At 51.6% G+C, this 13421-nt stretch overlaps 1 protein-coding gene across 1 annotated transcript in view; it reads right to left on the reverse strand.

The window, feature by feature from the left end:
- MEIOSIN (meiosis initiator) overlaps positions 1–13421 on the reverse strand; it is a 21670-nt gene continuing 8249 nt past the window's right edge. The window contains 12 exon segments of the mRNA XM_037819210.1: positions 1–571; positions 1194–1283; positions 2168–2411; positions 2414–2642; positions 3613–3686; positions 4006–4161; positions 4645–4733; positions 5512–5617; positions 6652–6897; positions 8099–8233; positions 9509–9620; positions 9991–10000. Coding sequence (XP_037675138.1) covers positions 403–571; positions 1194–1283; positions 2168–2411; positions 2414–2642; positions 3613–3686; positions 4006–4161; positions 4645–4733; positions 5512–5617; positions 6652–6897; positions 8099–8233; positions 9509–9620; positions 9991–10000 — 1660 coding nt within the window. The 3' untranslated portion in view covers positions 1–402.

Here is a 13421-nt window from a genome sequence, read left to right on the forward strand (position 1 = left end):
GATGAGTGAACAGGGTTGGAACCATTTGATTCTGGGTGGGGAAAAGAATGGCAGAGGTGAGCCCCTTCTCATAAACTTCACCTCCCTGCATTTCATTTAGGGTTTCTACCTTCCCACCCTGAAGTTCCTCTGATAAGCCATGGGATCAAAAAGGGGCTGTGAGGAAAACAGCAGTCCCATGGGGCAGAGAGTTCGAGCTGTCCGTGGCAGCCTTACAATACAAACACACAGCGGCGGGGTCAATAAATACGCCCCCTCCCCTGTCGTGCAGTACTAGTGAGGGGCACCTGCGCTAACTGGGGCTGGAAGCCCAGGAGGGGCCCTTCTCCCCATTGCCTGTTCTGGTTTCAAACAATGGCTTCAGGAGCTGCAAGGAGGCAAGGGGAGGTGAGCCGCCATCTCTCAGGCCCGCTGAGGAGGCAGGGCAGAAGCCAGGCGTGGGGGGCAGCGGGCCTTCTCGGCCAGCAGCTGATAGAAGGGCTTAGGGGTCTCCCCGTCCTCATCCTCACTGCTGGAGCTGCCCTGCTTCACGATCCGGTTGTGCTGGCGGCTGAACCTGCGTGCCTTGATGCTGAGGGGAGATGGGCAGGGCGGGCAGGGCTTCCTCACCACCCCTCAGGCGTCTGACCCACCCTCACCTCCGGCCCCAGCAGTGAGCGGGGCTGGGCTGGGTCACTGCTAGTGAGCCCTATGAGCCAGCCTCCGCTTCCCGGTCAGCCAAGTCCACTTTGTGGAGCCCCACACTCCTTTGAGGATCTGTTAAAAAGTGTGCACATCCACGTGTGTTTCAGGGGGCCCGTTTGGCAATGAGCAGGGGGCAGCCCCGGGCAGCTGGGAGAGAGGAGAGGGTTGAGGGGATCTAAGAGGAGGAAAGGAGGAAGCCAAGTGACAGGGAAGTATGACCAGGTTCTGAAAAACTCCCTGTGGCAATGATGGCAAAAGAAATTTAGGGCAGGAAGGTCCAAATCCCAAATTCAGCTATCTGCCCTTCTCAGCTACAGGGGGAGCCCCTCCCCACTTCTGTCATCCCTAAAGATTTCATAAAAGTCTGCCACATACAAATCCCCCACCCCAGTAAACTCTTAACCCGTTTCCAATACCATGAAGCTAAGGGCTCTAAAACTCCAGCAGGATTAGAGATTCAGGGAGGCCCCTTCCACTATTCACTCCTTGCTGTGCATGGGGCTTCTCACCAATAGGGTTTCTGTTCCTGCTGGGTCATCACCCGCCAGAGTTGGGCCAGTTCTTTCGTGGCAGCTGTGGACGCAGTCCCGGGACAGGCTCTGGGACAGGAAGGAAGGGGAGGAGGTAAAGGCAGGCCCACAGAGCACCCTGGCTTAGGCAGACGCAACAGTATGACCATAAGAAGATTCCTTGCCCACTTGGAGCCTCAGTTTTCCCTTCTGAGAACAAAGTCTTTTCTGTTCCTCTTGGCCCCAAATGCCTCCATCAAGGACTCTATGGAGCTGAGGAATCAAAGAAAGGGGTGGATTCCATCGGTGTTCAATTGGGTACCCAGTGTCCCAGGAGAGTGTTGGGGACCTGCCTGCACCCCTTCTGGTACCAGCTCCTGGGCTTTCCTGTAAAGGAACCATGTCTTCACTGTCAGTCCCTGTGGCCTGGGGGCTCCCCAACTCCTGGCTCCGGGCCTGGCAAGGATTGGGCATCTGATCCAAGTCAACCCAAGAACTTTTGCTTGAAACAGGAGAAATTAAGAACTCTCTTTCCATGGGGATGCTCAGGGTGTAGAGGATATGAGCCTGAACCTACTGGGCAATCCTGCCCCCAACACGGCACAGCATGCTTGAGAGTGAAGACAGGTTGAGAGAGGGACGCAGACTCCAGACAGCACTGCTCAAGCACCTAGAGTCAGCCATATCTGAAGGCAACCTAACCCCTCCATTTTTTTTTTTTTAGGCTAAATAAGCAAATCAATTTCCTTTTCTTTTTTCCTTAAGTCTGAGTTGGGTCTCAGTGCTTACAATTGAAAGGTCCGATACAATGGGGCCAGGTTAAATTCTGGAAGAGCTGAGGCCGAGACGAGTCAGGGGGACGCGTGTATCATATGGCAAAGGGACGCAACAAGGGAGTGAGGGGTGGGGGAAGTTGGTAGAGGGCAGATAACGAAGATGGGCCCTGCTCAGGGGCAGGCAGGCTCCCTGCTCACCTGATATACTGCTTCCGGTTCATCCTGCAGAACATGATGAAGCCGTTGACACACTTTTTCTTCATCTGGGAGGTGCAGGGGAACTTCTTGGTCTCCTTGGGCTTCATGGGGCCTCTGCCTGCCCAGCCCCTCCTGGCCTTCCTCCCAGTTGGGGGCAGGGCTGTGGCCCGTCGGGTGGGCGTCCACGTGTAGTCTCCATCCTCATCGCTGGAGGACTGCAAACCTTCAGGGTCAGCCTGGGCAGGGGGGCGGAGAGATGGGAGAGGGCAGGGGGTGTGGGACCGACCTCGGTGGACAGCTGTCTCCTCACCTCCTGCGGCCTCCACATGGACTCTGTTTCGGTCTCCCCAGAGCTTGGGCTGGATGGTGCCCTGCTGTTCTCACTTAGCGACAGGTAGCAGTGGTCTAATGAGATCGAAGACGGGAACAGGCTGTGGGAGTCAGTAGGGTCTCTGGGGGCCTCAGAAAGGGTTTCCTGGGATGTAGGAGAAAGACGAGAGGGGATGTAAGTGGCAACAGAAGGTGCCCTTCACCCTCCCCCCCATTCACAACCTTTTGGGGTAAAATTAGTATTAGAAACAATTTTAATTAAAGATAATCTCATTCAAAAGTCCCCTGGAACAATCAAGTAAATGTTCTGAAGGCCCCACAGGGAAGCAGACTGGGCCTGGGTTGGGTTCAGGTCTCCTGCCACCTAGTCTCAATACTGTCATTGAACCACATCATTTGCTGGCTGTTAGGCCTTTGGGAAAGTCACTTAACTTCTCTGAGCATCACTTTCATCCATAAAATAGTGGTAACAATATATACCTTGCAGAGTTGAAAAGCATCTAACATAGTGCTTGGCACTTCATAAGAGCTCTGCTGATGGCACTGATTTTTATTTCTCCTGCCAATCAGCTACTCATTGAAGCAGGGGGTGGCCCCTCCTGATGCTGGAGGAATTCGCTGGGGATGAGAGTTGGGATGTCTCTCCATCACAGAGTGAGCTTCTGGAGGCAGACGGCCTGCAGAAAGTTAACCTAGGGGCCTGGGAGGGAGGGGGTCCTAGGATTGGTCTCTACTCCAAATGATGTTTCCTGAGGTCACTCTTGTTTTCAGTTTCCTCATCTATAAAATGGGGGTTCCAGGGAGTAGCTATAAAATCAGGTGGGATCTTTTATGGGCACCTGACAGTTTTTAGCTTTTTTCATTTTTGTCTCATTCATTCCAAGTGTCCAGAACAGAGCCTGGCACCTGGTAGCCAGCAGGTGTTCAAAGGCCAGGCAGGTGAGTGGACAGAAGGGTGGATGAAGGGTGAGGGAGTGGGTGGAGAGTGAGTGGGTGGGTGGGAGGTGGCTGAAAGGCTGAGGGGATGGATGAGTTGGAGTCCGTGAGTAATGTGTGTAGAAGGGACAGCCATCTCTGCGGACGGCTGAGTGGTAAGTGCGTGGACAGATGCCTACCTGCTTCTGTGGAGCCCCAGACATGTGGGCAGGACGTGGAGAGTCGGGCTCTAAGTACACTTCTTCAAAGAGAGCTGTCAGGGAGACCAGAGGGGCAGCTGTAACGGAAATGCTTCTCCCACAGCACCAAGCTCTGTCTCTGCCATCCCCACTACCTGGAGTGCCCCTTCTGTGGGGTCTCTTACCCAATGTCCAAATCCAGCTTCTCTGGCCCCAACTGACACCCAGGCATAGTGAGGGGCTCCTTCCCCCAAGCCCCCAGAGCCTCCCTTCTTTCCCTTTGTCATCACATTCGCCACACCAGATGGCGTGAATACTCGAGGGAGGGCTTGGATCAGTTTCATCTGGGGACAGCAGATGAACTAAGCACCTAGTCCAGCACGGGATGCTCACCTTGGGTCAGATACTCTGTGCCATCCTCCAAGATTTGCTCTGGCAGAAGTTTCCCTGGGGAGCTGAAGAGGGACGGGCTGAGTCCCAGGATCTCTCTCGGGTGGCCTGCCCCACTCCAGTTTCTGATCTGGGGAGGCCTCAAGGTCAGTGGGCTCCCTGAAAAGGAAACCTCTGGGTCAGAAGTGTGGCTGGAGATTCCCTCCCCACCCCCACCAGAGCAGGTGCCTTATGGAGATGGTGCCAGACACCGGGGAAAGGTGACTCTCAATTCCTCATCATGAGTGCTTGGTAGAGGGAATGAAGAGTGATGCCTGGCATTATTATGTCAGGGATGGCAATAAAAATGTCAATATCATAATATGCCAGGTCCAAAAGACTAACTGTAGCTACTTGTGTTAAGAAAAATTCTGAGCCACATCTGGGCTTAACAGCGTGGTGACTGATTAATAATGTCTGCCATGGTGACCAGGGGAGAAGCGACAGCAGGCAGACTGTGTATTTGCCACCCCTGTCCTTAGTAACTGTGCATTCCCTTCCCCTCCTTCTCCCCTTCCATTGAAATCCTCAGAAGGAAGGTACCAAGAAGGCCCCACATGAGCCCACATGGAGAAACAGCGTTTCAATCACTATGGGGGCTACCCTCTGGAGTCCAGGCAGGAAGCCACGGGTCAGCATCTGGGGACTCCTTTTCCACCTCATCGTTGGAATCGTAGAACACCAGCTTCTGCCTGCAAGAAGTGGAATTGAAAAGGCAGAGACAGCCCTGCGCTGGGGAATGCTACACGACCTGGGCGAGCCGTTTCCCCGTGGACTCTCTGTGTTGTTGGCTGTGAAGTCAAATGGACCCTCTGTGCGCTCCTGGGTGGAGCCCTGGGGGCCGGAAGCTTAATCAGCTGGGGCTCCACTCTCAGGGAACCTCAAGTCTCAGGAGGAGAGACAAGCAGGTAAACAGACACTGACAGCCTAGGGGGCATGGCAGTGATGATAGGAGCTCGGGGAGGAGGAGGAGGGAGCAGGTGAGCAGGGCTGAGCCGTCCAGGTGGATGAGGGGGACAGGCTCTCCGGAAAGAGGGACCAGAGTATGAAAAACCAAAGGGGGCAAGAGCTTGGGGAATGGCGAATACTTTGGTTTGGTTTAGTGTCTGAAACATGGGCATAGGGCAGGAGAGAGGGCTGTCAAGGGGAGCTGGGATCAAGAAGGGTCTCAAGTGCCAGTTAAGATATTTGCGTTCTGCCTAGTAGGTCCAAGCAAAGGACTGACAAGGTCAAGATCTGTGTGTTGGAAAAGCCACTCTGTTGATCGGTGAGGACAGGCTGGAGCAGGGGACAGGAGGCAGGGTGACCAGTGAGGAGGCTGCCGCCATGGACCACAGGTTAGAGAACAAGGCCTTCCTGTGAACTCACAGCACCCGGCACAAAGCCAGGCACAAATCTACCTCCTTTCTCACCACCCCCCAACAATGCCAGACCGACACCTCAGTCCCACCCACCTTAGAGTTCCCTTACCTCTGACAGAGCTGTGCCGAGTTGAGAAAATGGATCCACTCTGCACCTTCCTGGACCCCAATGGCAGGGCGAGGTCCATCATCCTGGGCACTGTTTCTGCAACAGCCTAAGGGCAAAGCTGGTTGATCACCCCTGTGGACCAGGCCAAATTCCTGGATTCACAGGTGCAGGGGAGAGAGAAGTGCCGGGCTCTGACACAGCCTCTCGCTCCCCAGTCTTAGTCTAAACCTCAGGCTGCGGGGCCTCCACAGGAGGCTCAGGGGAGCCCTCCACTCCCCAGGTTTCCTGAATCACACATCCCTGTCAGAAGCTGTAATGAAGATAAAACCCTTCAATGGAATAGAGAGGATGATGATGATGACGACAGCACACAAGTACACAGTGCTTACAATATGCCAGCACTGTTTTAAGCATTTCACATATGATTCACGCACTCTTTGCTGAGTTTTACGGATAAGTAAACTGAGACACTGAGACACTGAGATACTGAGTAACTTACTCAAGGTCACCCTGCTTACAGAAGAGCTGGGAAGCCCTCTCTGCCCCTCAGGCTGGGTCAGATGCCCCCCTGCAAGCCTGGCTCGCTCTGGACTATCACATCAGTCCTTCACTGGACAGGGAGCGTGGTTACTACTATGTCACCAGCACCCCATGCAGGGCCTGGCACAGAGGAAAGGATCAGGGTGTAGCGGCTCAGTGACCAAACGGAGGAATTATGTGACTCGGGGCCTCACAGCTGGTCTGAGGCCAGGCAGGGCCTGGAATTCAAACAGGCCTCTTTTAGCCAGCTCTCTGAGGGATGCCTCACCACACCTTTACCAATAACAGGGGAGCCGGAAGAGGGGTTGTCTGGCAGTTTCCAGTGAGGCCTCGGGAGGGATCCTGACCTTATCCCCAGTTCTGTGACCTGAAGCCCACAAGAGGCTGACACTGATCTTGTCCCACCCTCACAGCCTCAACAGAGCCTAAAATGAAAAAGAAAGCTGGGAGAGAGACCATATGATCCATGAAGAGAGAGACAGTGTGTACCCTGCTCAGCGCTGTAGCCCTAGCGGTGGCTACTGTGCCGGGGACATGGCAGGGGCGCGACAAGCAGTGTATAAACAAACGACCAGGTCAGTGGTGAGGAGAAATACCAACCTGAGGAGGCACAGAGGACGCTGTTCTCAGCCATCTTCAGCAACGTCAGCTGGGATCTTCCTCCTTTTCTTCCATCTTGAAACAAGGATGATGCAGCCTTGAGGTGTCTGCAGGAGTTGGGGCACCATGGAGGGGTCGTGGTTCTCCCCATGTTTCCTCCTTTCTGGTCTGGGGATGGAGTCACCTCCTTCTCAGGCCTGTCCAGGGCCAGACAGCAGCGAGGCTTCTGGGCACGGGTCTGGCGTTCTGAGAGAGCAGAGGTAGATGTCAGAGGGGCTGGGGGTCTTCCTATCACTAGGATACAGCTGCCCAGGTGGGGGGCTTCTTTTCTTTGGGTCTGACAACCTGTTGCAAAGCTCTTCCTAGCCTGGGCACGCACCAGCCTTTCCTGGGTAAGCCCCAATCCTCAATTAGAGACCACCTAGTCGAATGCTTCCGACCCCTGGCCACATGTGAGCACCACCTTGGGAACTTTTAAAAACTACTGATGCCAGGTGGTTCTGCAAGTTTAAACCCACCTCTTTTAACTTAGCTCTCTGAAGAAGTTTGTAGGAGGAGACTCTATGGATGTGACAGGTTCTCTTTCAGACTCTGCAAACTGGCATCTCCTTTAAAAAAAATACTGATGTGATGGAAAACTTTTGGTAATGGATGGTGGTGATGGTAACATGATCTTGTGAGTGTAATTAACACCACTGAAGTGTATACTTGAAAGTAGTTAAAAAGGGAAATTTTATGTTTCCTATGTTACCATAAAACAATTTCTAAAAACTGAAAAAAATACTGATGCCCAGGTTTCACCTCAAACCATTTGGATCAGAATTTCCAGACGTGAAGTATAAGCATCTATATATACGTATACACACATACACACACGTATAAGCAGTCAGGGCTGGAATCCACTGATTAGATCCACCTACTATTTTAAAGACCTGGAAACTGAGGCCCATAAAGGGTAAGGGACATATAGCAGTACTGGGACCAGACTCCCACACTGGGATCTTTCCACCACTATGTGCTCCCTGATGCCCTGGTCCATGGGTGGAAAAGCCTAGTGAGGGGCCTGAGAAAGAGGCCAAGGTCTCCTGCAGGATGGGTGTAAGTAATAATAATAACAGCAGCTTCCATTTGTTGAGCACTGACCACATGCCAAGCACCGCTGAAGTGGCGTAGGTACAAGCTCTTACTAATCCTTAAGACAACCCTGTGGCAGGTGCTACAATTTCCACATGAGGTAGCTGGGGCTTAGAGTGGGAGAGTGACCTACTACAGCCTCAGAGCTGGGACGTGGAGGAGGCAGGAGTTGAAAGCAGGCCGGCCTGAGTCTAAACCTTCATCAGGGGCTCAGGATGGCTGACTAGGCCTCCCATAGGGGTGATATCCCTGAAGAAGGAGCCCAGCCTGATTCAACCCCGCTTCCTGTTCTGCCTCCACTGACAGTGTATACCTGACTTTCGGGTCAGCTTCTTCTTCCGAGGTTTCCGGCAGGCTCCCTGAAGACAGGACTTCCGAGACCGTGGGGAGCTGGATGGGGTGGTGTGTCTCTGCCTTGCTGGGCCCACAGCTGGGTTCCAACCCAGCCCTGCACAGGATGGAGAAGGAGACTAGTCAGATCCCCTCATCCTATCATATCTCCTGCTTTCTAGACAATGCTTTCCAGTCCTGGGGGCCATTGCCATTTCCAGGCTGCCTTTGCAAACATGGAAACTGAGGTCCTGGGAGGAGATAGGACTTGTCTGAGGTCGGGCAGCCAGCTGGCAGAAGTACAGGGCTAAAATTCAGGTTTCCTGAGTGCTATTCTGGATTCTCTAAGGTAGGAGAAAACAGACTGAATGCTTCCCAAAGACTTCCTCATCTTCCCCTTCACATCAATTCCTCCTCCATCTTCCTCAGCACAGTGAGGACACTGCAGGAGACCTTGGCCACTTGCTCAGGCCCCTCACTAGGCTTTTCAATTATTTCTCATTAACATCTCCCAAATTTACCCACTTTGTCCACATCCTCAGCCTCAGTGATAGATAGGGCCTCATTGTCTCTTGTCCAGACCATTCCTAAAATATCTTGCTGATCTCCCTGATTCCCGTTTCTCATTTAAAAATCCATCCTCCACACTAGATGTCAGGTGCTGCTTTCTGAAAAAACAAATCTGACCATGACTCTTCCTGGCTTAAAATCCTTCAGTAATCTGCATCTTCATCATGATAGCACAGGCTACTTAGCTGGGCACCCAAAGCCCTTCAGATCTCATCCCTGTTGTCCTAGTCCCTGCCAAATGTCTCCAGCCTTATCTCCTCCCCTCTGCGCCTGTATTTTATACTCCAATAATACCAACAGCACCCCACATATATAGTACTGGGGGTTTGGTATGTTCCAGGCACTGGGTTATGCTTTCTACACATATTAACTCATTTAATCCTCACAACAAACATAGTAAGGAAGTACTATTATTATTCCCATTTTACAGATGATTAAACTGAAACACAGAGAGGTTAAGTTCACAAAGTTGTGCATGAGTCAGGATCTGGTTCCAGAGCCAACGCTACCCAGTCTCTCCAATCACACCCAACCACTTGCCATTCCCCAAACATTCCACACGTGTCTTCTCATGCCTGCATGCTTCTGTTCAGATCACTTCTGCTTGGCAGGGGTTTCTCTCTTTTCCTACTGTTTTGAAGGCCCAGCCAAGGTCCCTCCCCCTCATGGTCTTTTCACATGCCCCCTTAGTTTTTCTGACTGTCTCCCCCACCAGACTGTGAGATCCAGGAGTGTCTGGACTCGTCTAATTCACTCAGTGTCCCCTATAGCCAGGAGAACACTTGGCATGTAGCAAGCATCAGAAAATTTTGGCTGGACTTACCCCCAAGTCCACCTTTGCCATCGGTGGTGTGAAATTTGAGCAAGGCCTTAGCCACATCAATGCTTCTCTGGAGGTACTGAATGTAGTGCAGAACATGCAGCAGAATCTCCTTCTGCCCCCCAAAGAAAGACAGGATTGAACAAGAGAGCCAAGGCTCAAAACAACATGAGGTTGCTGGGGACCTCCTCCCACCGCCCCCCAGGAAGTCCTCAGGTGGCAAAGATGTTCCTATTTTGCTATTTAATCTTCACCAAGGCCCACTGAGAGAGGGGTTACAGCTAAGGAAACTGAGGCTCAGAGTGCTAAGGGGATCTGCTAAGGTCGCAGAGAGGAAGTGGCAGGGCTGGGATCTGAAGCCAGGTCTGCCTGCCTCCCAGTCCAATTTTTCTGCCCACACTGTTCAGCTTCCCGCCCCTGACCCTTTGCATGTGCTATGCTCTCGATCTGGAAAACCCACATCTTGTTCCCACAAATCTCCTCACCTGGCTTCTCCTGCTTTAAGCCTCAGCACAGTGGTCTCTTCTTCCAGAATCTTTCCTGCCTCCCTGGACTCTTGAGCCCAGGCTGGGCAGCTGTCCCGCCTCACAATTTTGTAACACCCTGAGTCTATTTCCATCAAGGCACTTGCCACACTGTTTTGTAATTATCTGTCTATGTGTCATTCTCTCCCTTTGACCTTGAACTACTTGAGGGTAGAGATTGTAGATCATTGATTTCTGTACCCCAAACACCAAAATTAAAAGGCCAAGGGGAGAAGCAGCTCAGGGATCATATGGGAGAGGAGGCACTTAGCTGGCCAGGGTGAGGAGGAAGGTCACCGTGACTCTAAACTGAATCCCGTCTCAAAATGGGGGACACCACAAACAACAGGTCCCAGTGGTTTATCGAGTGCCAGACTCAACATATCACATGGCCCTGGGATGGGGGGTGATGATGCAGTTCAGGCAGAGACTGGTCAGGTGGGAGCATGAGAACCAGGCTGCAGGATGCATGTAGAGCAGGGGGCCCGGGACTCAACCTAAGGGAGGATGAGGATGGGGAGGAAGAGGGATCAAAAGAGCAGAGAATAAATGGTAAGGAACTAGGCTGAGGCCCAAGAGAATTCCAAAAGGAGATGTGGTCATCTGGTCAGTTATGAAATGTTGCCTGTCCCCTGACTGGACTGTCATTCTTGAGGGCAGGGACTGTGCCCTACTTGTCTTTGCTTCTTCCAAGAGCTTATCACAGCACTCATTTCATGCCAAATTCTCAAGTCGTTCAGGACACAGAAAAAAGCTCCTCAGATATTTTTGTAGGCTGAATAATGCCTCCCCCCCCACCCCAAAGATGTCCATGTCCCAATCCCCAGAGCCTGTGAACATCTCCTTATATGGCAAAAGGGACTTTGCAGATGTGATTGAGTTGAGGATTTTGAGATGGGGGAGCATGCTGGGTTATCAGGGTGGGCCCAATGTCATCCCAGGGGTCCTCAGAAGAGGCAAGAATGTCAAAGGCAGAGAAGGTGATGTGACAGTGGGAAACAAGGGGAGAAATTTAAAGATGCTACGCTACTGGCTTTGAAGATGGAGGAAGGAGCCATGGACCACGCAATGTGGAGCAACCTCTAGAAGCTGGCAAAGACAAGGAAATGGATTCTCTCCTGGAGCCTCCAAGAGGAACCAACCCTGCTGACAACTGGAGAATGATTCTGGACTTCTGACCTCCAGTGTGTAAGATAATGAATTTGCATTGTTTTAAGCCACTAAGCTTGTGGTAATTTGTTAGAGCAGCCACAGGAAACTAATTCAAGCACATACTATTGAGAGATATTTAGGAGGGAGAATCAACATGACCTGGCAATTGATGGAATGTGTTAGGTGAGGGAAAAGGTAAAGGTTAGGGCCAGGTAAATCGTTCCAAAATGCCCACCCCTAGGAACCTCTCTAAGGGCAAGTAACACATTCTGGCTGTGATCCATTATCCCTGCGTGCAACTCTTGATCTTCCTGACCAAATTCTGAGTTCCCAGAGGATGGGGAATGGGTCTCATATGTCTTTGCTTCTTTCTGTTGCAAACAGAACAGCATCTGGCATCCAGCAACCTTTCCATAAATGGCTGGTGAGTGAATGAATGAGAGAAAATATAGCAAGAAAACATCCATGACTGACCAGACACCAAGCCTTAAGGCTCTCTGAGTTTCATATTAAGTTATTCCCACTGGGAGAAAGGTTTTAGCTCAATACTACATACATTTATTAAGCAGCCACTGGGGACACACAGAGAAACCTTATCTTTTCCCACCTTGTGGAGAAGATATCCACAGCTTACAAAACAAGGGATACAGAGAGGGAACCAACATTTATTTAGGACATGCCATGTGCTGGGCCTGTCACAGCTGTTGTGTCATTTTGGTCTCACAGTATGTCTGGGTGGCAGGAGTTATTTTCTTCATTCTCCAGCTGAGAACCCTGAGTAACCCAAGCAACCTGCCCAAAGCTCTGCGGTTGTGGAGCTGGAGAGATCAAAGCCATGGCTGGGTAATCTGTACCAGGTACCTTGCCATTTCCCCCTCCCAGCTCTCCTGCCTCCTTTGCAAGAAAGAATCTCCCAGTCTTCTAGTCAGGGGAGCCCAGACTCCCAGAAATTCCCATTCAGGGCAGGAATGCTCCTACCTCAATGCTGTCACTGAAAGGATCTAATTTTCCCAGGGCAGGGAGGTTAACCGGCTCAGTGATATTGTCAATCTGCACCCCCACATCTGCCTTCTCTCCTTCAGTACCCATACCTTGGTGAGCTTTTTGGTATCAGTCTTCAGGGACAGAGGTAGCAGCAGTGACAGCTCTTGCAGTTTGCTGGTGTGGTTTTTCCTCTGCTTCCTGTTTTGGGACAAGAGCTGGTTTTGGTTAGGACATCCAAAATGGAATCTGCCATCTGACCCCCAAACTGCCTGTCTCAGTGGTCCCCATCTCAGTGACGGTCTCCCAAGCACCCAAGATGGAATCCCAGGCAACATCCAGACTTGTAACTTTCCCTTAATCCCTTGTCCAATCAGTCACCAAATCTTGCTGATTCTTTCTTCATCCCTCTCCATCCCCACAGCGCCTGCCCTAGTCTGTGTATCGACATCCTCAGAGGTCTCCACGGCCTCCCATCTGGCATCCTTCAATCCATTCTCTGTACTAGAGTTAGAGGGATCTTGCCAAAACACAAATCTGACCACGCCACTCCCTTGCTTCAAACCTCTCAGTGCCACCCCACTGTTAAGGATCAAGTTTAAAAAACTCTTAACATGGCTGGCAATACTCTTCATGGTCTGGCCCTGCTGCTATTGTGGCTTCCTCTCTTACTTCCTTTTGTTGTCTCTTATCAACTGAATTAACCCCCCCAGGATGGGTGTGGTGACTCTGCTGAGGTCCCCCAGCCCCTGGGCTCACACTCTTGTCTGAACCCTGCACTGGGCTGTCAGCTAGGTGGGACGCAAGCAGTATCATTAGCACCTATTGCAGGGTCTGGCACATTGTGGGAGCTCATTTGCTAAATGAATAAATAAGGACATGAAAGAAGCTGACGCCTGGGCAGCTGCCGAGCTTCTGGGGCCTAATCCTGGGATTCATAATTCATAATATACCCATGCACAGACACTTCCATTCTCTCTTCTAAGAGATGGAGACACAAAGACATTCCCAATCACACAGCACTATCACCGCTCATGCTACTCATGAAATGCCCAAACGCCTCCGTCTCTACCAATCACCATCTCATCTTCCTTCAGGATCCAGTTCAATAGCCACCTGCCCCAGGAAGCTTTCCCCAAACCCCCTTGTTTTCCTCCCCGACTTGGAACCTCCACAACACTGTGTCACCATCAGCATGGCCAAACCAAAAACGCTTCCCTGATTACAGATGTATGTTTAGTTCTGGCTCACACCCATGA

The sequence above is a fragment of the Choloepus didactylus genome, chromosome 27 (assembly GCF_015220235.1).
Source record: "Choloepus didactylus isolate mChoDid1 chromosome 27, mChoDid1.pri, whole genome shotgun sequence".
NCBI lineage: Eukaryota > Metazoa > Chordata > Mammalia > Pilosa > Megalonychidae > Choloepus > Choloepus didactylus.